The sequence below is a fragment of the Malassezia sympodialis genome, genomic scaffold (assembly GCF_000349305.1).
Source record: "Malassezia sympodialis ATCC 42132 genomic scaffold, msy_sf_7, whole genome shotgun sequence".
Classification (NCBI taxonomy): Eukaryota; Fungi; Basidiomycota; class Malasseziomycetes; order Malasseziales; family Malasseziaceae; genus Malassezia; species Malassezia sympodialis.
Genome location: NW_017387805.1, coordinates 29341 through 51864, shown reverse-complemented (window position 1 = coordinate 51864; position 22524 = coordinate 29341). Strand labels below are relative to the sequence as shown.

General features: G+C 66.2%; 12 protein-coding genes across 12 annotated transcripts; 8 read left to right on the top strand and 4 right to left on the bottom strand.

The window, feature by feature from the left end:
• Positions 1 to 1507: 1507 nt before the first annotated feature.
• Positions 1508 to 6359, top strand: MSY001_1543 (uncharacterized protein; the record flags this gene model as incomplete). The annotated part of the gene is made up of 2 exons (XM_018883350.1): positions 1508 to 4317; positions 4340 to 6359. 2 exons carry the CDS (start codon positions 1508 to 1510, stop codon positions 6357 to 6359), a joined length of 4830 nt encoding a protein of 1609 aa, XP_018740118.1.
• A 121-nt stretch (positions 6360 to 6480) lies between these two features.
• Positions 6481 to 8097, top strand: MSY001_1542 (uncharacterized protein; the record flags this gene model as incomplete). The annotated part of the gene is made up of 1 exon (XM_018883349.1): positions 6481 to 8097. One exon carries the CDS (start codon positions 6481 to 6483, stop codon positions 8095 to 8097), a length of 1617 nt encoding a protein of 538 aa, XP_018740117.1.
• Positions 8098 to 8132: 35 nt separating this feature from the next.
• MSY001_1541 (uncharacterized protein) lies at positions 8133 to 9224 on the bottom strand (the record flags this gene model as incomplete). Its single annotated transcript, XM_018883348.1, is given in 2 exon segments — positions 8133 to 9197; positions 9210 to 9224. 2 exon segments carry the CDS (start codon positions 9222 to 9224, stop codon positions 8133 to 8135), a joined length of 1080 nt encoding a protein of 359 aa, XP_018740116.1.
• Positions 9225 to 9351: 127 nt separating this feature from the next.
• Positions 9352 to 10248, top strand: MSY001_1540 (uncharacterized protein; the record flags this gene model as incomplete). Its single annotated transcript, XM_018883347.1, has 1 exon — positions 9352 to 10248. One exon carries the CDS (start codon positions 9352 to 9354, stop codon positions 10246 to 10248), a length of 897 nt encoding a protein of 298 aa, XP_018740115.1.
• On the bottom strand, positions 10245 to 10892 carry MSY001_1539 (uncharacterized protein; the record flags this gene model as incomplete). Its single annotated transcript, XM_018883346.1, has 1 exon — positions 10245 to 10892. The coding sequence occupies one exon, from the start codon at positions 10890 to 10892 to the stop codon at positions 10245 to 10247; it is 648 nt and encodes a 215-aa protein (XP_018740114.1).
• A 395-nt stretch (positions 10893 to 11287) lies between these two features.
• Positions 11288 to 12217, bottom strand: MSY001_1538 (uncharacterized protein; the record flags this gene model as incomplete). The annotated part of the gene is made up of 1 exon (XM_018883345.1): positions 11288 to 12217. One exon carries the CDS (start codon positions 12215 to 12217, stop codon positions 11288 to 11290), a length of 930 nt encoding a protein of 309 aa, XP_018740113.1.
• A 219-nt stretch (positions 12218 to 12436) lies between these two features.
• Positions 12437 to 13393, top strand: MSY001_1537 (uncharacterized protein; the record flags this gene model as incomplete). The annotated part of the gene is made up of 2 exons (XM_018883344.1): positions 12437 to 12479; positions 12504 to 13393. 2 exons carry the CDS (start codon positions 12437 to 12439, stop codon positions 13391 to 13393), a joined length of 933 nt encoding a protein of 310 aa, XP_018740112.1.
• Positions 13394 to 13430: 37 nt separating this feature from the next.
• MSY001_1536 (uncharacterized protein) lies at positions 13431 to 14555 on the top strand (the record flags this gene model as incomplete). The annotated part of the gene is given in 2 exon segments (XM_018883342.1): positions 13431 to 13637; positions 13656 to 14555. 2 exon segments carry the CDS (start codon positions 13431 to 13433, stop codon positions 14553 to 14555), a joined length of 1107 nt encoding a protein of 368 aa, XP_018740111.1.
• Positions 14556 to 14581: 26 nt separating this feature from the next.
• MSY001_1535 (uncharacterized protein) lies at positions 14582 to 16243 on the top strand (the record flags this gene model as incomplete). The annotated part of the gene is made up of 2 exons (XM_018883341.1): positions 14582 to 15375; positions 15496 to 16243. 2 exons carry the CDS (start codon positions 14582 to 14584, stop codon positions 16241 to 16243), a joined length of 1542 nt encoding a protein of 513 aa, XP_018740110.1.
• Positions 16244 to 16271: 28 nt separating this feature from the next.
• MSY001_1534 (uncharacterized protein) lies at positions 16272 to 18973 on the bottom strand (the record flags this gene model as incomplete). Its single annotated transcript, XM_018883340.1, has 2 exons — positions 16272 to 17157; positions 17274 to 18973. 2 exons carry the CDS (start codon positions 18971 to 18973, stop codon positions 16272 to 16274), a joined length of 2586 nt encoding a protein of 861 aa, XP_018740109.1.
• A 197-nt stretch (positions 18974 to 19170) lies between these two features.
• On the top strand, positions 19171 to 20112 carry MSY001_1533 (uncharacterized protein; the record flags this gene model as incomplete). The annotated part of the gene is made up of 1 exon (XM_018883339.1): positions 19171 to 20112. One exon carries the CDS (start codon positions 19171 to 19173, stop codon positions 20110 to 20112), a length of 942 nt encoding a protein of 313 aa, XP_018740108.1.
• Positions 20113 to 20865: 753 nt separating this feature from the next.
• Positions 20866 to 22524, top strand: MSY001_1532 (uncharacterized protein; the record flags this gene model as incomplete). The annotated part of the gene is made up of 1 exon (XM_018883338.1): positions 20866 to 22524. The coding sequence occupies one exon, from the start codon at positions 20866 to 20868 to the stop codon at positions 22522 to 22524; it is 1659 nt and encodes a 552-aa protein (XP_018740107.1).

Below are 22524 nucleotides of genomic sequence, written 5' to 3'. Positions count from 1 at the left end.
TCGTCGCTCACATACTGTCAAGTTAGTATCTGTGCAAGATAAAGCCCGCGGGCCTGCATGCCATACGAGCGAGCAGGCCGTCCGCGCACCGTACGTACCTTGTGACGGATGTCCTTCCACTGCTTCTGTCGTGAGGCACGTGCAAAATGCCGCAGCATGACGCGCCGTGTCAGTCCTGGCCCCTTACAAAAGCCGTAATACGTACGCCCTTGTTGTGGTAGTCCCACCACTTTTCCGTCAGGGTGTCGAAGGCAATGCCGAAGCCAAAGGCACCGGCGAAGATGGTGCCAACGCTAAGACGTCAGCACGATGACTCGGCGTCAGGTACATACTAGATCGAGTTGCGCTTCACAATGATGTTGTAGAACGAGTTCGCCAGCGACATGGTGACGTGCGGTACGAGCGGAGCACGGCGGGTGTGGCCGGACCCGACCGATGAGGTCACGTGACTATGTAGGCTACCGTGGGGCGCCGCCGGTGCCCTTGAACCACTGCGTGAGACGCGCGCGACGTACCTTGGGGAACTTGCGCTTCTCTCGAGCCTCGGCCGCGGGCGCCTCTACGCTGGGTGCGCGGACCATAGGCACCTGCGCGCCGGTGAACGGGGGCACGACTGGTACATCGCGTGCGCGCGCGACCAGCTCAGGCTTGAGCGGCGCGGGTGCATCTGTGGCTGCATGTGAGGGTGGCATACGTACCGTTTCTGCTTGGGTCACTCCAGCGCACGCCAAGCACAGCGGCCGGTGCGAATCCGAGACTAGCGAGCGTCTGTGCGCGCGCCGGGTCGGTGCGCGGGAAATCGCGGCGTGGCGGCGACTGGAATAGCACATAGGTATCAGATGTATCCACGAGTGCTTCATCCACAAAGGCATACACATCCGCGATCGTCGCGGCGGCAGGGAAGGTGCTCTCGATCTGCATGCGATCCGCGAAGCGCACGCGGATACGGATGTGTTCGTACACTTTTTTGGTGCGCCCCAGCTCCTGATCTCTCTTCTCGCGCATGGCGCGTGTCATGAGCGGGGCATTGGTGCTGTGGCGGCCCTGAAGGGCGTCCGCGAATGCGGCACGAAGCTCGTGAGGCGTCGGCTCAAAGTCGTCGGTGTCGGCCGGCGGCGGCGCTGCATCAGTGAGCATGCATTGCGTACCATGCGCGCGCGTGCTCGGCGCGCGGTACACCGACGTGGGCGGCATGCCGCTCGGCGCGCTCGAGTCCATGACAGGAGCGGCCCACGCGTGCGGTGCCACTGCCTACGCTGACATAAGCGTGGTCCCAGCGCGGCGCAGCGCCGCCGTCCAGGGACCCCCTATGCATATATGGGTGGCGCGGGCGGCCACACAGCCGCCCCAGGTGCTGGTGACACGCTATGACCCGTTGAATCCGGCGCAAGAGAAAGAATCTGCGCTCGTGTTGTCATTCTCGGTAGTCGAGGAGCAGGGGACCCTGACGCTCCTCGACGCGCGCGACGTGACTTGGAGCTCGATGCGGCGGCTGTCGATCGCGAGCATGCCGCTCGTGGGGCTGCTGGGCCTTCTGCGTGTGGGATCTGACATGTTTATTGTGGCTGTATCGGCGTCTGACCGCGTCGGCGAGTTGCGCGGTGCGCACGTTGTGCATCGTGTGCGCAATGTGTCGTTCTTCTGCGTGAGCCGAAGGCTCCCGAACGACATGGCGCTGGCCCAGGGCGCGACGGAGCCGGGTGACAGTGGGCGCCTCGGACCGCCGGGTGCACCGGACGACCCCTGCGTGGCCATTCGGAAGTACCTGTCCGGCGGCTCGTTCTACTTCACGACAAGTGGGTACGACTTGACGCGGCGTCTGCAGTGCTCGAATGACGAGCACGCCTTCCAGGAGCAGTTTGTGTGGAATGAGCACATGAGAAAGCCGCTCGAGATGTTCCGTGACCGCCTGGATCTTCCGCGGCAGCGCCGCTTCGATGCCGAGGACCTGTGTCTCTCGGTGATCCAGGGCTATGTGGGAATTCGGCGCATCCCCGGCCCCGTGCCGTGCCAGCTCGTGGTGCTCAGCCGGCTGAGTACGCAGCGTGCGGGCACGCGGTACAACATGCGAGGGATCGACGACGACGGCCATGCGGCCCACTTTGTCGAGACGGAGACGATGCTCCAAGTGGATGACCTTACCTACTCGTACGTGCAGCTGCGTGGCTCTGTGCCTGTGTTTTGGGAGCAGCAGGGGCTCCAAGCGCTCAGTGCCAAGATTCAGATCACCCGCACCGGTGCTGCGTCGATGCCTGCCTTCCGCAAGCACATGGAGGACCTGCTCGATGAGTACCACCGCGTGTGTGCGGTGGACCTGCTGGGCATGCGCGACGCGGAGAGGGCGCTCAGCGATGCATATCGGACGCACCTGCGCGAGCTGAATGCGGCGGATGTGACGTACACACACTACGACTTTCATGCGCTCACCAAGTCAATCAGCAGCCTCGAGATCGTTGCGCAGGAGCTGGACCGCCGGCGCGACATGCAAGCGCAGCGTCAGAGCCAAAAGTATGCGCTGCACCGCGGTCAGGCGGAGCTGCAGCGACAGAGCGGTGTGTTTCGCATCAACTGCTTCGACTGCCTCGACCGCACCAACCTGGTCCAGGGTCTGTTCTCGCACGCCCTGCTGCATGACTGGCGGCAGTCGCTGCGTGACGACGCGCTTGACGAGCCGCTCCAGGTCACATGGGCGCACGACGCGGCGATTTCCAGCGCGCTAAGTGCCGCTCACCGCGAGCTGTGGGCGGAGAATGGCGACGCACTCTCGGTGATCAACACGGGCACTGGCTCGCTCAACGCGCACTTTGCGCGCTCAGGCGCCAAGAAGGGGTGGACGGGCCTCATTAGCGACGCAGCAAAGAGTGCGAGTCGCATGTATGTGAACCACTTCCAGGACGCGTCGAAGCAGGAGGCCATTGATCTCCTGCTAGGCCAGCGCAGCGGGCAGCGGAGCATTGAGCTGTGCGATCCACTGTACTCGGGTGTCTCGGCGGCGCTAGAGCAGCGCTGGGCCGACTATGCGACTGTACACCAGGAGCGCATGCTGTTTGGCACATTCAACGTGTGTGCCGTCACGCCGCGCCAGGCCGATCTGTCCGACTGGCTGTGTCCCCACGCGCCGAGCGCCGCGGCGCCGGCACTCGTGGCCGTGTGTCTGCAGGAGATTGTGCCGCTGACCGCGCAGCAAATGCTGCTGGCATCGAGCGAGGAGTTTGCGGCCTGGGACGCTGCGATCTTGCGGACACTGGGTATGTATGGCGAGACGTACGTGCCGCTGCGCCAAGTGCAGCTCTTTGGCTCGGCGCTGCTGATGTACGCCAAGCCGTCGCTCCTGCCGCATATCCGGCGCGTGGAGGGCGCGACCAAAAAGACGGGCTTCCGCGGCATGAGCGGAAACAAGGGCGGCGTCAGTGTCCGCTTCGACCTATTTGATACGAGCGTGTGCGTGGTCGGCGCGCATTTCGCGGCTGGCGCGGGCAACACGGAGGAACGTAACAGCGACTATGCGAGTCTCGTGCGTGGCCTGACCTTCTCGCGCGGTCGCACCGTGGACGAGCACGACCACATTGTATGGATGGGCGACTTGAACTACCGCCTCGTGCACCCCAGCAACGAGGAGGTGCGTGAATTGTGCGCTGCACAGAAGTACAGTGTGCTGGCTTCAGAGGACCAGCTGACGCTGGAACGGCGCACGGGCGCCGTGTTTCACGGCTACGAAGAGGCACCGCTTACATTCCCGCCCACCTACAAGTACGACGTCGGTACGGACCTGTACGACACGTCCGAAAAGATGCGGCCACCCGCGTGGACGGACCGTGTTCTGTTCCGCTGCACAAACGCGCATCTCGGCATGGATGCACACGCGTATGGCAGTGCACAGAGCGTGCGCCTCAGCGACCACCGCCCAGTGTATGCGCTACTGGATGTGGACCTCTGCACGGTGGATCAAGCGGCGAAGGAGGCCGCATACGAGGAGCTGGTACGTGCGCGCCTAGAGGCGTCGGGGCAGGGCACCCCAGCGCCGAGCGAGCCATGGTGGCTCCGGGGCCCGCTCGACCCTGAGATGGGCGAGGATATCGCCGGCGATCCATGGGCCGATGCAGCTCCCGACGAGAGCGTGCGCCGCCGTGCGCCGCCGCCGCCGCCGCGCGGGGCGGCCGTGGACGACAGCGCTGCCCAGCCTGCCACACCAGCCCCGCCCGCCACGCCGAGAACGGCACCGCCAACGCCGCCGCGGCCGTCCAGAGCGTCGACGGAGTCTGCGTCGTCCGGCCTGGCTGCCTCGGCGCCGCCGCCGCCGCTGCCCCCGCGACCCATGTAAGTGGCCAATCACGTGGAGTGGGCGGTCCGTGTCCCGCGTGCCTGAGCGGGCCCGATCTGGCTTTAGAACCATGATCCGGATAGGCTCAGCGTGGCGTGCGCCGCTGCGTGCGGCACCGCTCGTGCGCGCGCGGACGTTCTCCTCGACTAGTGTGCGTGCATCCCTGTGGAAGAGTCGATGGGTGCGGTACCCAGTGTATGGCCTTGGCTCTCTTGCGTTTTCGGCCACGGCGGTGTTGGGCGGGCTGCTCATCTACGACTCGATGACGTACCACCGTGTGTTGGTGACCGACACGGACACGTCGCTGGAGCGTGCTTGTGAGTGGGGTGGTCCTGCAAACCGTCCGATCCTGTCGCGAGCCAACGCGCCGCCGGCGGATGGCCGCCCGCCGAAGGAGCGTCTTGTGATTGTGGGAGGTGGCTGGGGCGCTGTGTCCCTGCTCAAGTCGCTGGACCCTGATGTGTACGAGGTGACTCTGGTGAGCCCGACCAACTACTTCCTGTTCACGCCGCTGCTGCCGGCCGTGGCGGTCGGCACGGTGGGTGTGCGCTCGGTGACCGAGTCGCTGCGCCGCCTGCTCGCACGCACGCGTGGGCAGTTTGTGCAGGGCGCGGCCGTCAATGTGCATCCCCACGAGAGCCTGGACCGCCACACGCTCCAGGCGATGGACGGCGCGCGGGGCCTGCTGGAGGTCGAGCTGATTTCACCGCAGTGGGACGGCTCGGCGGACGGGGAGCGCAAGCCGAGCGATACCTCGGTGATGTACGTGCCGTACGACAAGCTGGTGATTGCGGTGGGCAGTGTGACGAACAACCACGGCGCGACGGGTCTCGAGCACGCGTTCCGCCTCAAGACGGTGCGTGATGCGCAACGCTTGCGCAAGCAGCTGCTGGAGAACTTTGAGATGGCGTCGCTGCCGACGACGTCTGACGAGGAACGCAAGCGTCTGCTGTCCTTTGTGGTGTGTGGTGGTGGCCCGACGGGCGTTGAGCTCGCGGCTGAGATCCACGACATGATCGAAGAGGACGTGTACAAGAACTACCCGTCCATCGTGGAGCGCGAGGCGCAGGTGCATGTGCTGCAGAACGAGACGCACATTCTGAACACGTATGCCGAGGCCATCTCCAAGTTTGCCGAGCAGCGCTTCCGCTCCGAGGACGTGGACGTTGTGACGAATGCGCAGGTGACGCAGATCCACCCCGACGGCGTGTCGTTTGAGCAGTTCAACCCACTGACCGGCGAGAAGTTCATGCGCACGATACCCTCGGGGTGCACCGTGTGGTCGGTCGGTGTGACGATGAACGACTTTACGCGCCGCCTCTCGACGACGCTGCCGAATCAGGGGCACCGCCATGCGCTCAAGGTCGACTCGCAGCTGCGGGTGCTCGGCACGGAGCCAGGCACCGTGTATGCGGTGGGTGACGCGTCGACGCTCGACTCGGACCTGAAAGGCTACATTTTCGGCCATTTGGACCGGTTCGACAAGGACAAAGACGGCGAGCTGACGCTGGCCGAGTTCACGCAGCTGATCAAGGTGCTGCGTCTCAAGTTCCCGATCGCAAACGAGCAGCTGCAGGGCATCAAGCCGCTGTTCGAGAAGTACGACTTCGACAAGAACGAGCGCCTGTGTGCTAACGAGCTCGCCGAGATGATTGCGGACGCAACGAAGAACATGACCTCGTACCCCCCCACCGCGCAGATTGCGTCCCAGGAGGGCAAGTACCTCGCGCACAAGCTGAACAGGTACGCGTCCCTGCGCGCCCGCGATGCTCTGCCACGTGATGCCGAGGACCTCGACGAGGCCATCCACAAGCCGTTCGTGTTCCGCAGCCTAGGAAGCATTGCCTATCTTGGCAATGCCGCAGCGTTTGAGCTGCCTATCCCTGGTCCGTTTAAGACATTATTCGGGGGTTTGATTGCCATGTATGCATGGCGCAGTGTCTACCTCTCAGAAATGGTGTCATTGCGCACGCGCGTGCTCGTGCTCGGCGACTATATTAAGCGCAGTTTGTGGGGTCGCGACGTGTTATGGCTCTAGGATTGTAGCCTGGTAGGTCATTGATTACACGGTTATCCTGCACGTCACTGCACGTGCATGCCAGTGAAAGTCGCGTTTATTGAGTAGGTACCCTCGTGACGGGCACTGTGCAAAGGCCGCCATGCTCGGCCCGCTGAGAAGCGCGCCAGAGTCCCATGGCGAGGAGGAAGGACTGTCGATTCCGCTAGAGAAGCGGAGTGACGATGCGGACAACAAATGGGTTGTTGAAAATACGCCAGAGGATGCATTCGATGAGCACCAGCAAGAGCGACTGTCCCACACCATGGACCCCGACTCGGGTGTGCGGCGCGGCCTCAAAAACCGGCATCTGAGCATGCTGGCGCTCGCGGGAATTATTGGCCCTGGTCTCCTTGTCGGTGCTGGGGGTGCCCTCTCGAAGGGTGGCCCCGCGTCCCTGCTCCTCGGCTTTGGCATCGTCGGCATCATTGCCTTTTGCGTGATGCAGTCCCTCGGCGAGCTCACGACGCAGTTTCCGCTTGGCGGTGCCTTTATCCAGCTGGGCGACCGCACGGTCGACCGCGCCTTTGGCTTTATTGTCGGCTGGAACTACTTTATCCTGTGGGTCACTGTGCTGGCGAACGAGTACAACGTGATTACCTCGCTGGTCACGGACTGGAGCGACAAGGTGCCGCAGTGGGGCTACTTTCTCATTTTCTGGTTCGTCTTCCTGGGGTACCAGATGCTCGGTGTCGAGAGCTTTGGCGAGGCCGAGTTCTGGCTCGGCCTCGCCAAGCTGCTTGGCCTCGCGGCCTACTTTATCTTCTCGATTGTATACGTGTCGGGCGGCGTCAATGGCGACGCCGTGGGCTTCCGATACTGGAACAACCCCGGCGCGTTTGGCGGCCACGGCTTCCGCGGCGTGGCCGCCGTGTTCGTGTTCTGCTCCACGTTCTATTCGGGCATCGAGTCCGTCGCCCTGGCGGCCACGGAAACACGCAATCCCCGCAAGGCCGTGCCGAGCGCGACGCGCAAGGTGTTCTGGCGAATCCTCTTTGTGTATGTGGGGAGCGCCTTTTTCTTTGGCATCACCTGCCCGGCCAACGCCAGCGGACTGATCAACGGGGCGAGCGAGATGCTGCAGAGCCCCATGACCGTCGCCATCCAGCAGGCCGGCTGGGAGAACGGCAAGCACCTCATCAATGCGTTTATCTTTGTGACGTGTTTGTCGGCCCTGAACGGCTCGGTGTACATTGGCTCGCGTACTCTCCTGTTTATGGCTCACGATAACAAGGCGCCCCCGCTGCTGCGATACACGAATCGCCGGGGTGTCCCGGTGTGGGCCGTGCTGTTTACAAACGCATGCGGCGCCCTCTCCATGATGAACGTCAGCACGGGCGCTTCAAAGGCGTATAACTACATCGTCAATGTGTCGGGCGTGTCGACGTTCCTTGTGTGGGCCTCGGTGTGCTTTATGCACCTGCGCTTCCGCACCGCTATGCGCGTGCAGCACCGCAGTGTCGACGAGCTGCCGTACTGTGCCTTTTTGTACCCGTGGACCGCGTACTTTGGCCTTTTTGCCAGCGTGTTTCTCGCGCTCGTCCAGGGGTGGACCACGCTGTCACCCTTTTCGGCAGGCGACTTTGTCGATGCATACATCATGCTTCCGCTCTTTCCCGTTGGCTTCTTGGCCTACAAACTGGTGTTCCGCACGCGCTGGGTGCGTGCCACGGAGATGGACTTGGACTCCGGACGCCGCTTCGACTTGGATGACGACTAATATAGACCCTAAGTCCGCTATAGGCAGTGGCAGGTCTACTGCTTGTAAATTAGCTTCTCTCCCGAAACCTGGCCGTTGCGCATGCGGTCGAGGCCAGCAAGGACCGCGTCGAAGCCGCCCGTCTGCAGCGTCGAGCGGTTCGGGCGCAGCGCGCCCGACGAGAGCAGCTGGAACATGAGACCGTTCTTGCCGCTGGCCATCTCCTGCATGTAGCGCATGTCCTCCTGGCAGTACGCCTCGTCGAATACGATCGAGAACATCTCCGTGCGCTCGCCCGAGGTGGTGTAGAGCAGCAAAAAGGTCGTCTTCACCTTGGGGTTCGCCTCGGCCACCGTCTTGGGGTTGAAAGGCAGCAGACACACAACCTTGCCGCCCTCCTTGCTCAGCGCACGAGCACACGCCTCCTGTGAGCCCTGCTCCGAGCGCGAGTCGAACGCGTACGCGAGGTCGGGGTGCGCCGCAGCAATCTTGGCGGGCGTCTCAGGGTCAGAGTAGTCGAACGCCTCCGCCGCACCCAGCGACTTGAGCCACTCGTGGTTCTTCGACGACGCCGTCACAATCACGTAGGCACCCGTCGCACGCGCAGCCTGGATGGCAAACTGGCCCGTCGACGACGCACCCGACCACACAAGCACCTTGAGCTTGGGGTCCACGTCCGGCAGAGGGCCGCGAGGCGGCACCGGCAGGCCGAGGTGCTTCGGCTGGAAGAGGCCGAACAGCGCAGTAAATCCACCAACACCCAGACCCGCGCCGTCGACGTCCGAGATCGAGTCAGGCACCGTCGTCACAGCGGACGGGTAGGTCACCAGGTACTCCGCAAAGGCGCCCATGCCGGGCGTGTGCCCACCGCGCACGCAGCCCGCGACACGCTCGCCAATCTCGACCGTGTTCCCGGCATTCGCATCCTTGTCGACCACCGTGCCAATAAAGTCCGAGCCGACGATCGCGTCCTTGATGCCAAAGTAGTCCAGGTGCTTCCAATCCGTGGGGTTCAGCGCGTTGGCCGCCACCTTGACGAGGATTTGGCCAGGGCCCGGCTTCGGCGTGTCGATCGTCTTGACCGAAGCGGCACTCTTGCCGTCGATGGTAAGGGCTTTCATCTGAGCAGGTACAGTGTGAGCAGACATGTTGTGGGAGGGGGCCCAGGGCGGCCGCCCTTCTTAAGGGTCCGTCCGCGAAGCCCCAGCGGTGGCGCGTCGGGTGTTTAGTCATCCTCCGCGGACCCCGAGCGAGTGGGACCCTGTACGATAGCGCATGACGCCGATCCCGACGCTGTGGTCGCTCCAGGCGCAGGCGGCGACCCGCGAGGTGCGCCGCCGTGCGCCACGTCACGCAGCGGACGCGACCGACGCCTATTCGTCAGACGATGAGGCAGAGCAAGGGCCGGTCGCCGGCGACGAGGCCGCGTGGCCGCCAGGCACGTCGCACCGTCCTGGCGCGCTGCCCAGCGATGTGTCGGCGCTCGCTGAGCAGGCCGAGGACCGTCGGTGGCTCCCCTCGACAAATGTGGTCGCGCGTGCTGGGTCCACACAGCACACCGCCGAGGTGGCCGCGCGGCAGCGCATCGAGCAGGAGGCGCGCCGCTCAGCCCGTGCCGAGCATCTGCCGTGGCGTGGACAGGCCGCCGAGGACGCGCGCCTCCTGCGCGTACTCAAAGGCCTCCCGCCGCTCGGCAGCACGGCGGATGCGGACCAGCTGAGTGACTGGGAAGACACGCTCGAGAACGCTAAGCTTGAGCACGTGCGCTTCGGCGAGCGCGATATTGTGCAGATCGGCCGCCGGCGCACACTCGCCGAGGAGGAGCTAAGCCACATGGACGACGATGTGCCGCCTGCGCTCGACCTGCTTGGCACGGACGCGCCGGCTCTGCTGGCCCCCGTCGCGTGGGATGGGAGCACGAGCGCCGAGCTCGACGCGGATATTACGCCCGGGTCCCTCGCATCACTCTCGCATACGAGCCTGCCTGTGCGTGTGCGCGCACGTCCGCACCTGATGGGGCCGCCCGACTCGCTGAGCGCGAGTCCCGCAGGGCCCAGAGCGCCGGCGCTCTGGGCTGCCGAAGGCCGCGCCGAATCCATGTACATGGACGGCGACTTGGACGGCGACCTGGACGACATGGATACATCGCGTAGCAGCTATATACCCTTTTAGCACGCCACGCCGAGCTGCGCGGCGATGCGCTCCACTACATAGCGGCGCGCGAGGGGGTGCATGGATGCATTCGCGCTCATCGCCTGGTCGGCAGCGAGCAGGGCCGCCGAGGACGGGGTCCGCGCCGCCTCCGGTGCCCGCAGCGACGGGTCATGCAGTGCCTGCCCCGCCTTGTAGGGCGTATAGTCGCCGGCCCGCACCTGTGCATCGAGCAGCGAGCGGACAACGGCCTTCCTCCCGGGCCCCGTGCCAAGCTCGACACCCTGGGGCACGGCGATCGGCGGCGCATACCGCACGAGAGGGGTGTGAGACCCGCCCAGCACACAGGCGCCGTTGCGCTGGAAGAACAGCTTGTTTGCGCGGTGCGTCTCCTTTTGGGTAAGCGGCGCACTCTTGAGCTCGCCGATCGGCACATCAGCACCGAGGCGCACCTTGGGCAGGGGCACCGCGGGGCGCCGGCTTGCCTCGCGGAAGAGCGGCTGGTCCCAGGGCGTCGAGGGCGTCAGCGCCTCGTCCAGCGCCGGTGCGGCCGGCTCGGCGGCACTACGGCGCGCCCGCTGGCCCTTGCCCATGTGGCGGCTAGGTGGCGCGCTCTGTCGCGCAGTCGCCGCGGTAGAAAAGGCTCGCAGCGTGCGCACACGCATCGTCGAAGAACGCAGCGCGAAGCCGCCGACGGCGGCCGTCGCGCCAAGGGCATTTTTGTAATTATCGGGCGAGCGTCCACGCCGCGGCCGCGGCCGGCGAGCGCTGCGTCGAGCGCGGGGCGTGCGAGCATGTCCGACACGACAACGCCGCAGCAGCTGGGCGACTGGGTGGACTCGCTGCTGACGCAAATTGAGGAGCGCTTTGAGGAGCGCAACAAGCATGTGGTGCAGCGCAGTACGTGGATTGTCTAACGCAGTGAACGATATGGCGGACCGCCTCGATGCGCTGGAGGCGTCCATCCAAGGTATGTCCAGGGCACTCACGCAGAACTGGTGCGTGGGTCGGATGTGAAGCCTGCGCCAACGGCCTAGTGTGCGTCGGGTCTGTGGTCTATCTAGCGGCGGCCAAACGTCACGCCGTAGCCGTACACGGGCTCGTCGCGTTCGAGCGCAGGCCAGCTGGTGCCCTGTTCCTTCTTCACGAGCACCATGTCCAGCTTCATCTTGCCGAGGGTGTACGACGACGCTGCCGCATCCACGTCGCCGAAGGGCTGCAGCGTGCGCTCAAATCGGCGCGCATGGGGCACCGAAGGCGTTGGCGCAAGCAGCAGGGACAGCACAACCTCGGACTCGCGGATTTCGATCGTGCTCTGCTCCGCATCGACGTTTTTGGCGTATACAGTGACACGCACGTCGGCGGGCGTCTCGTAGTGGTCCACGCGGCACGACACTTGTGCCTTGTCCGGCTCGGGCACGGCAAACAGGTGGCCATGCTCTGCCGTCGTGCACGGCTCGATCTGCAGAAAGTCGTCGAAGTGCAGGACGCGGCGCTTGCAGCACGTATAGCCCTTGGAGCCCTCGTGGAAGATCGGCGTGCCCCGGTGGTAGCGGCACGACTCGGCCGTCCGGTCGCGTGCTGGGATCGCTGCCTCCGCGACGAATCCGCAGCCTGGGCGGCGGCATGCCGTGCCAGCGGCGATGGACGTGAGTGTCTCGGGGTCACGCGGCTCAGGCGCAGGCTCGGTCGCCTTGGGTGGCGCGGGCGCTGTGCGCGTCTGGGGCGCGTCGCCGCTGAGCTGGATGGCGCTCAGCGACTGCGCCACCTGCTCGGGCTCAGCTGGCGCAGGCTTGCGCGGCTGCTCCGGCAGTGCCTGTGCCTCGTCCGTGTGCGCATCCGCGACGGCACAGCCCGGCAGCTGGAGGAACTGCTCAAAGTCCAGCACGGGCTTGTTGGTCGCCTGGCAGCAAGACCACGACTTGAGGCCTTCGTGGAAGACAGGCGCGCCGGGATGGTAGCGGCACGGGCCGGTCGTGCCGGGTCCCATCTCGCGGCCACACCCGCGTCGTCGGCACAGCACCATGGAAGACGACAGTAGCCTGGAAAAGGGGCGTTTTCTCTACCTCCACCCAGCTGCGTCGCAGCCACGCGGATCTGCCTGATGACGCCGCGCGCGTCGCCTGCGTCGGGCGCAGGCGCGGCGGTGCCGGCGCGCACGCCGTCCCTGCGGCGCTCGCACCTCGAGTCGCGGCGCATGACAGGCGACATGGACGTGCTCCTGGGACGCGGGACACGCGCGCCCCAACCCCGTACGTGCCTGAGACTCACCCCAGCGGGCCCATTTCTGCCGCCAGACACGCCGATCATACTTGGCGAACGCGGCACGACGAGTGTGGGCGACGACGAGCGCATCCGTGCGATCCTAGCATTCCTCTCTGACCCCGACAAGGCGCGCCGGTGCGCCGAGACCCAGCTGATCGAGACGCCCGATTTCCAGTCGGCCGATGAGCCGGCCGTGCGGACCAAGACGCGCGGGGCGTCGGCGCCCGTGGTACGTGCATGCGTCTCACAGCAGGACGACACATCGGACGAAGCATACGAACAGCTACACAGCAAGTTTGAGCGCGCCGAAAAGCGGCTGCGCCGGCTCGAGAAAGAGGGCCTCGTCCGCGATCGGCGGCATATGGTCGAGCAGGTGGCACGCCTCGAGACGATGGATGTGCACAAGCTGCTGCCTGCTCTCGAGGCGCGCGAGGCCGAGCTGAGTGGCACCGAGCGGCGCCCGCGCGAAGCGATCCTGGCGTGTGCCCAGCACATGCAGCAGGAGCTTCTCGCCGACGCGCGCGAGACCCTCGCACGTTATGACAAGCTGCTACCTGACCATGCGCGCGGCGACAGGCCCCCCTCGAAGCGGCCCCTGCCCCACCCATCGGTCGAGCCGCGCAGGAGCCGCGGCGAGCAGCGGCAAGCGCGTGCGCGGCGCGCTGAGGACAGTGACGCCGGCTCCGCGGGCGCCACCGGACGTACGGGCCCGTCGCTCGCGGCACTCGCTGTGCCGGCCGCCGAGGACGCGGCGCGCTCGCACGGCGCGCGCAACTCGGCGCGCACGCGAGCCACGAGTGCGTTTGGCGAACGCCTACCCGACTATGTGGCCCGCCGCGCGGCCTTTGATGATACCATGGCGCCGTGGATCGAGGCGGCCGCGGCGGAGCGGTGCCCATAATTCCCCTACTCCACCGACGCCCTAGTTGCCTGTAGTGATGAGCGAGGCGGACGCGGAGAAGCCAGCGCAGCTCGCGCTGTCGCTCGCGCTCGTCGACTCGCTGAAGCCTGCGAAGGTGTTCAAGGAGTTCGTGCAGCCGGACCACAAGGTGACGAGTCTGGACTACGACGATCGCGGCGAGCTGTGCGTGACGGCGTCGGACGACGAGACGATCCAGCTGTACAACTGCCGCAGCGGCAAGTGCGTAGTCGAGCTAACACAGGCATATCAAGACGCTCTACAGCAAAAAGTATGGCGTGCACCTCGCGCGCTTCACGCACCGGTCGTCGGCGATCGTGTATGCGTCGACGAAGGAAGACGGTACGTGGCCGCCGCTCACGCAGACACGGTGCGGTACCACTCGCTGCACGACAACAAGTATCTGCAGTACTTCCGCGGGCACAAGCGCACGGTCGTCTCGCTCGCCATGTCGCCGGTCGACGACACGTTCCTGTCGGCGGCGGTCGACGACTCGGTGCGGCTATGGGACCTGCGCAGCCCGGCGGCGCAGGGCCAGCTGCGCGTGCAGGGCCACCCGGTCGTGGCGTACGACCCCAGCGGCCTCGTATTTGCGGTGGCGATCAACGAGCGGTCGGCGGTCCTGCTGTATGACCTGCGCAAGTTTGACCAGAACCCGTTCCTGACGATCACGATCGACGATACCGTGGCGCTCTCGCAGGTGACGATGCCGCCACGCATTCCCGTCATCACACACCTGAGCTTCAGCCAGACGGGCCAGCATCTCCTCGCAGGCACATCGGGCGACGTACACTATGTGCTCGATGCCTTCTCCGGCAAGCTGCTGTACCGCCTCGTGGGCCACGTCGGCCTCGAGCGCGCGGACGGCGCATCCATCGGACTCGTGGCGTCGGCTGGCATCAGCGGCCAGGAGCTCTGCTGGACGCCCGACGGCCAGATGGTCATTGCCGGCTCGGCGAACGCGCAGCTGTGTGTGTGGTCGATCCCGGCGTCGCCACCCGCGGCGCCCGTGACACTGCAGCCGAGTGCGATCCTGAATGGCCAGGAAGGCACGCCGCGCGTCGTGGCATTCAACCCGCGGTGCGCGCAGCTCAGCACGGCCGGTGCGCAGGTCGCCTTTTGGCTGCCGGACCCAGCGACATAGAGCCGGTAGCCCTGCCCTCCACCACCATGCTCCGTGCCGTGGCGGTTCGTGGACGCCCCTGGCGCGCTGTGGCGCGCTACTCGACGAGTGCGCCGCAGGTGTATGCGAGCGCGAGCGAGGTTCCCCTTGTGCGCACGGACTTTGACGCCGAGAAGCGGATCTGGACGCTGCAATTTCTGGGCCAGGAGACGCCGGACCACCGCCTGACGCACGCCATGATCCAGCAGGGCCTGCTGCCGGCCCTGCGCGATGTGCGGAGGCAGTGGGAGCAGTGGGTCGCGGCGCATGCGATGGAGCCGGGCGCCGCGCTCGTCACGACGGCCCCGGTCGACAGCAAGTTCTTTTCGAACGGCCTCGATCTGCCGAACGCGATCCGTGACCGCTACTTCTTCAACGACTGCCTGAATGCGCTGATACGCGAGTTGCTCACCTTCCCCATCCCCACTGTGGCCGCCGTGACGGGGCACGCGTTTGCCGCGGGGTGCGTGCTCGCGCTCGCGCACGACTACCGCGTGATGAACGCGCAGCGCGGCTACCTGTGTATGAACGAGATCGAGTTCGGCGCGCCGATCCCCCGCGGCATGCTCGGCGCGATCCAGTCGGTGGCGACGAAGGCTGCGCAGCGCAAGCTCCTGCTCGAGGCGCACCGCTTCACCGCGGCGGACGCCGAGGCCCACGGGCTCGTCCATGCGACGGCGCAAGGGACGGAGGCAACGCTGCACAAGGCCGTCGCCCTCGCCGACCAGGTCCGCTCGCGCGCAGCTGCGGGCGCGTGGCAGAGCATCAAGGAGGCGCTCTACGCCGACGCGCTCGCGATGCAGTACGAGCCACCATGCGCCAAGCCGCCCCTGGCCCTCTAGCCACGTGGACCGGCGAGGGGTGCCCCGCAGGGAGCCGGTGCTTGCCTCATAGTCATGCCCACAGAAACGGTGTACCGCAGTTCCGAGGACCAGACGCCGCTTGTGCGGAGCGTGCTGCACGAGCAGGAGCACGTCTGGGTGCTGTATCTTACGGGCCAGCAGACCAAGGACAACCGCCTGACGCACGCGCTGTTGCGGGACGGCCTGCTGGCGGCGCTGCGCGACGTGCGGCGCCAGTGGAACGAGTGGGTCGAGCACGAAGAGGTCGGCGAGGGCGCCGCGCTGATCACGTCTGCGGAGCTCTCGTCGAAGATCTTCTCGAATGGACTGGACCTGTTCAATGCGCTGAAGGACCCGCACTTCTTCAACGAGTACCTGAACCCTGTGTTCGCCGAGCTGCTGACGTTCCCCATCCCGACCATCGCGGCGATTGGCGGCCACGCGTTCGCGGCGGGCTTCACGCTCGCGCTCGCGCACGACTACCGCGTGATGAACGCGCAGCGCGGCTACCTGTGCATGAACGAGATCGAGTTTGGCGCGCACATTCCCCGCGGCATGCTCGGCGCGATCCAGTCGGTGGTCAAGTCGTCGACGCTCATGCGCAAGATCGTGCTGGAGGGCCACCGCTTCCCTGGCAGCGAGGCACTGCAGGCAGGCCTCGTCGACGCCCTGGCCGATGGCCAGGAGGGCACGCTGCGCCGCGCCTTTGAGCTCGCCGGGCAGGTCAAGTCGCGCGCCGCGAAGAATGCCTGGCAGGTGAACAAGGAGCTGGTACACCGCGAGTCGCTCGCGATGCAGTTCGAGCCGCCGCGCGTGTCCAAGCTGTAGACAGGTAGCCTGCCCTGTAGTCTATACACTAGGCGGCCGCCTCCTCCGCCGGCTCGTCGTCCTCGGGGCGCCGCTCGCTCAGCCACACAGGCGCACGCCACACGCGCCCACCCAGCGTGAGAATCTCGCGCTGCGCCGACCGCCAGGGCCGCACGCGCTGCGCCGTATTGAACTTCTCGACAGGCGCCACCGCCGGGATAAAGTTGGGCACCTTGGCGAGCGGCAGCAGGCTGGGCATCTCTTTGGGCCCCGGGATCGACGGGTACCGGAATATGGCGTCCGGCGAGTTTTGCGTCACCTTGATCGTGCTGCTGCGCAGGGGCCCCGACGGCGCGGGCGCCACCGCCTGCGCCGGGCTCCCTGAGCTCCGTGCGCGCCGCGGCGCCGACTCTGCCAGCTTGGAAAAGCTGGACGGCGTCGTCGGGTGCACAGTCTGGTGCTGCGGCAGGTCCGCCGTCGACAGGTTCGAGCCGGGCAGGCGGTACACGGGCTTCTGGCCCTTCGATAGGCCCTTGCGCCAGCCGCGCCCCGGGCCCGGCGCACCCCGCGTCTTGAGGCCTTTGCGCCGCTTGGCCGACGGCAGCGCGTCCAGCTCCTCGAGCGTGAGCGTCGCGGCCACCGCAGAAATCGAGCCGGTCGGCGGCGCGATGCGCTTGGTCTTCCTCTTGCCCTTCTTCTCATCACCGGCCGGCGCCGGGCTCTCGCCGTCCGCCGCCGCAGAGAGCGACTCGTCAGCGAGCTCGTCGTCCGAAGCGTCCTCAGTCACCATGTCACTCTGCATCGACTCGTCCGGCTCGTGCACCTCGGCCTTCGGGGCCGCAGGCGGACTCTCTGAAGAGCTCGGCGCTGGCGCAGCCGCACTCGACGACGGCACACGCAGCCGCACCTTGAACGACGACATGCGGAGGAAAGAGCTACACGGGTCTACCACCTTAGCGCCGTCCTAGTGTGGAGGCCGCGGGCCCTACGATCGGCTCGGCGCCCGCGGCCGCCGTNGCGCGCGAGAGGGCGGCGCACGCGCCGCGCGCACCGGCGCGCGAGGGCCCGTGCATGCCGAGCGCTCGCGCGGTCGTGCCGGCGTTCTAAGGCGGCGGCCAGGTCGCACAGCAGGGCGCGGTACACGGGCGGACGGGGCCCAGGCACGCGAGGCAGCGCCAGGTCCGCCATGTGCCACAGGGCGCGCGAGTCCATCGCCGTATTCCACTGCGTTGCGGTGCGCACGAGAAGCTGCAGCGTCGCCAGGTCGGGCCGCAGCGCGTACGTGTCCACAAGGCGCGATACGTGCGCCAGCAGCGCGTGCACCACGGCACTCGACGGCACGGCTGGCGGCCCATGCATACACGGCATGCGCTCCCGCAGCTGCAGCGCGCGCGTGTGGTCGGGCGCGGGTGGCGACGGGCGCTGTGCGGCAGCCCGCAGCACACACTCGTACATGTGGCTCAGCAGCGTCCGGCGCTCGCTCTGGCCGTGTGTCTGCGCGGCTTGCAGCACACTGCGCAACATGGCATAGAGTGCGGCTGTGCCATGCGCGACCAGCACGCTCGGCGCGCGCCGCTCCGCCAAGCGCATCGCCAGGCTCAGCCGGCCCGCCGCGCTGAGCGTCTGTACCACAAGCAGCGCGGCCTGCGCGCGCAGGGCATCAGGGACGGCATCGAGCTGCTCGAGCGCGCGCCACTCGTGCCACGCAGCCCTTGCGCTCGCCCGCGACGCATGCACTCGTAGGCGTGCGAAGTGCGTGTGCAATTGTGCTAGCAGCGGCCCGAGGCCGCTGCGCACGTCGTCCCACACAGCCCGCGTCGCAGCGCCCGCCTGCGGTGATGGCTCCTCGTCCAGGTAGAGTAGCAGGGTATGCAGCATGGAGGGCGTGCGCCAGGGCGGCGGCAGGGCCATGACCAGCATGGCTGCGTCCGGTGCCGCGCCGTGGCGGGTCGCGACGCGACGCACGACCTCGGCGAGCTGTGGCGCGAGGGTGGGGCCGCCTCGCACGAGGGGCGCACATACGCGCGCCCATGGCGCCATGTGTGTATGCATGTGGCGGCGGCTGAGCTCGCGCAGCACGCCCAGGAACACACGCTCGTCCACAGCGCCACGCCGCTGTGCCACCGTGGCCAATCGCTCGCATGCTTCTCGCAGAGCGGCGCGCGGCGAATGCGTCGGCTCGCTAGTGAGCGGCGCAGCAGAGGGTGTGCGTAGCGCCTGTAGGAGCTGGCGTAGCATATACGTCGTCTGCGACGGCCGCAATCGCGCGTCACCCAGGAGCTGAGCCGCGGCAACGAAGCGCTGGCCCTGGAGCTGGGCGGTAAAGGCGCGAAAGAGCATTGCGCGGCGGAATGCAAGAAGCGGCGGCGGCACGCCCGCTGGCGGCTGCGCCTGCACCGTACACAGCTGCTCGAGGCGCGGTAGGGGCACGCGCGCCCGCAGCGCCGCCTCCAGCAGGACACACTGCAGCTCCTCGCGCTTGTGCACGTGGTCGACCCACGACGGCACCGGCGCACACGCTGCAACGACCTGCTCGAGTGTGCGTGTGGTGCGCGCCATCAGACGCATGGCATCGCGCAAAAAGGCGCGGTACGCGGGCCTGGGCAGCGTCGGCGTCCACAGGGTCGGCGTCGGCGCCGGGGCCGCACGGGCGCGCAGACCCGCCACCTGACGACCCAGCACGATGCTACCCGGCCATGGCGCACGCCCACCGACGAATGGCTGCGTGCGTGGGGCCGCCCATGCGTGCATGCGTCGCTGGCGCGCGCGGTGTGGGGCGGAGGACGACGCTGCTGCTGCTGCTGCATCGAGTCACGTGATATTATAGCCGCCGTTTTCTTCTTCGTACGGAGCGAGGCGGCTTGCCATCCCCCTTTAAACATCCTTTCAACCCGCTTGCGTGGTGATAGGAAGGGCCTCTTGTAACTAAGACTTGACGAATTGCTAGTATGGGTGCGAACCGTTCTTCGAAGGAGGCTTGGTTCTCCAAGCTCAACGAGCTGCTCGACGAGTACGAGTCGATCTTTGTGGTGAACATTGACAACGTCACCTCGCAGCAGATGCACCAGATCCGTCAGGCTCTGCGTGGCGAGGCCACGGTGCTCATGGGTAAGAACACCATGGTGCGCCGCGCCCTGCGCCAGGTGATCGCGGAGCGCCCCGAGTTCGAGCGCCTGATGCCGTTCGTGCGTGGCAACGTCGGCTTCGTGTTCACCTCGTCGGACCTGAAGGACGTGCGTACGAAGATTCTCGACAACCGTGTGGCCGCGCCTGCCCGTGCTGGTGCCTACGCGCCCGTCGACATCTTTGTGCCCGCCGGCAACACGGGTATGGAGCCCGGTAAGACCTCGTTCTTCCAGGCCCTCGGTGTGCCCACCAAGATTGCCCGTGGTACGATTGAGATTGTCTCGGACGTGAAGGTCGTGGAGGCTGGCAACCGTGTCGGCACTTCGGAGGCTACGCTGCTGAACCTGCTGAACATCTCGCCGTTCACCTACGGTATGACCGTCGTGCAGATCTTCAGCAACGGCAACGTGTTCGGCAGCGACGTCCTCGACGTGAGCGAGGAGGAGCTGGTGGGCCGCTTTGTCAGCGGTATCCAGCAGGTCGCGTGCGTGTCGCTGGCCCTCAACTACCCGACGCTCGCCTCGGTCATGCACTCGCTGGTCAACTCGTACAAGAACGTGCTGGCCATCTCGCTCGGCACCGAGTACGAGTTCGAGGGCTCGGCCAAGCTCAAGGAGATGCTGGCCAACCCCGAGGCCTTTGCGGCGGTCGCGGCGGCGGCTGCCCCGGCCGCGCAGGCCGACGCCCCGGCGGCCGAGGAGGCCAAGGCCGAGGAGCCCGCTGAGGAGTCGGACGACGACATGGGCTTTGGCCTGTTCGACTAAGCGCATCCGCGTCGCCTATAGTGCATAGAGACAGATCTTTTGCGCTACCTAGAGCGCGATCGCGCCGCCCGTTGCGAGCAGCAGCGTCGCCGCCAGCGTCAGCACCGTGAGGGTCGACATGCGCACGGTACCCGTCGCCGCGTTATCGGGCATGACCGTGCTGGTCACCACGACGTTGTCGCTTGTATAGGTCTTGGTATCAAACTGGACCGACGTGGGCGGCGGCACAGGCGTGCTGGACGCCGGGTTCGAGCCCGCCGCGTACGCCTGGCTCGCCCCGGCTGCGGCCACGGACGAGACATACGAGCTTGACGCACGCCCATTGTTCAGCGTCACTACGCTCCGCGACGACGGCGACGAGATCGCCGAGCCATATGTCTCTGTCTTGGCGGTGTTCGGCCCCGATGTACTGTGGTCAGGCATCAGCGGCGTACCAGTCGCCAAACTGCACGCACGCCGACTGGCCATTCATGCTGGCGGGCGGCGTGGAAATCGACGGAAATGGCGTTGGATTCGTGCTTGCACCCTGCGCGTGCACGCCCAGGCCCCAGCCTAGCAGCGCTAGGACCACGCCCGCCCAGACAAGGCGCGTCCCCATCGTAGGCTCGGAGCGGTGAGAGAGTGGGGTGGAGCACGTGGCCGTCGTCGGGGGCGATGATGCTGACCAAGCAGGTGGAGCCACAAAAATGCGCAGGTCCCGAGCGCCGATGACCTTGCAGGGGCGGGCCCCGAACGGGCCACCTCTCTCCCACCATGCTGTCGCTTAGCGTAGACCCGGACCAATACCTTAAGCTTGCGCAGGAGGAAGAGTCCACTCGTGCAATGGTCAAGGCGCGGAGGGATGACCAGGGGGTGCCCGTGTACCACCACGCGCATGCCGGTCGCTACGGCACGAAGCCGATCCCCCAGTACTCGTTGCCGGAGGAGGGCCTGTCGGAGCGCGAGACGTACCAGCTGCTGAAGGATGAGCTGCTGCTTGATGGCAAGCCCAGCCTGAACCTGGCCTCATTCGTGCACACGTGGATGCCCGAGGAGGCGACGCAGCTGATGATGGACACGATCGGTGTGAACCTGTGCGACCAGGACGAGTATCCCGCGACGATGTCCATCCACGCACGCTGCGTGACGATTCTGTCGAACCTGTGGAAGGCGCCCAAGTCGCAGAACCGCGATGGCCGCAGCCTCGCGGCGCTGGGCACTGCGACCACCGGCTCTTCGGAGGCGATCATGCTCGGCCTCTTGGCCGCGAAGCGCCGCTGGCAGGCGAAGATGAGGGCGCAGGGCAAGGATATCCACCACCCCGGCCCGAACCTGGTGTTTGGAGCGAACGTGCAGGTGGCTATCGAGAAGTTCGCGCGCTACTGGGAGGTCGAGGAGCGCGCGGTGCCCGTGTCCGCCGAGAGTCACTACTGCCTGGACCCGAAGAAGGCCATGGAGATGGTCGACGAGAACACGATTGCCGTGGTCGTGATCCTCGGCTCGACGTACACCGGCCACTACGAGCCGGTGGAGGAGATGGCCGAGCTGCTCGACCAGTACCAGGAGAAGACGGGCATTGACGTCCCGATCCACGTCGACGGCGCGTCGGGCGCGATGGTCGCGCCGTTCGCGACGCCGGGGCTCAAGTGGTCGTTCGACATCCCCCGCGTGGCGTCGATCAACACGTCCGGCCACAAGTTCGGCATGGTGTACCCCGGCATCGGCTGGATCATCTTCCGCTCGAGCGAGCTCGTGCCGAAAGAGCTGGTGTTTGAGCTGCACTACCTCGGCTCGGTCGAGTACTCGTTCAGCCTCAACTTCTCGCGCCCGGCCGCCCCGATGATCGGCCAGATGTTCAACTTCATCAGCCTCGGCCACCAGGGCTTCGTCGCAACGATGGAGGCCAACCTGATGAACGCACGTCTCCTCTCGCGCGCGCTCGAGCTCAGCGGCCTGTTCGTCGTCGTCTCCGACATCCACCGTCCCGCCAAGAATCAGGTGGAAGTGACCACCGAGGCGTCCAAGTACATGCCGGGCCTACCAGTCGTTGCGTTCCGCTGGACGGACGACGTGCACAAGGAGTTCCCCCACATGGAGCAGCACAGCCTGCAGGTGCGTCTGCGCGCGAAGGGCTGGATTGTGCCGAACTATGAACTGCCCCCGTCTCTCGAGAAGATGGAGATTCTGCGCGTCGTCGTGCGCGACAGCATGACCGAGAACATGGTCGATGTGCTTGTGCACGACCTGATCGCCATGACGCGCGATCTCATGGAGGAGCAGAAGCGCATGCACCACTACGACGTCGCGGACGCCCTCGAGCTCGCGCGCGACATGCGCCACAAGGCCAAGATCTCGGGCCACCGCCACAACAGCCGCCACTCGCGCCCCGTGGGCCTTGGCGCGCCAGCCAGGGGCCACAATAGCCAGTGCTAG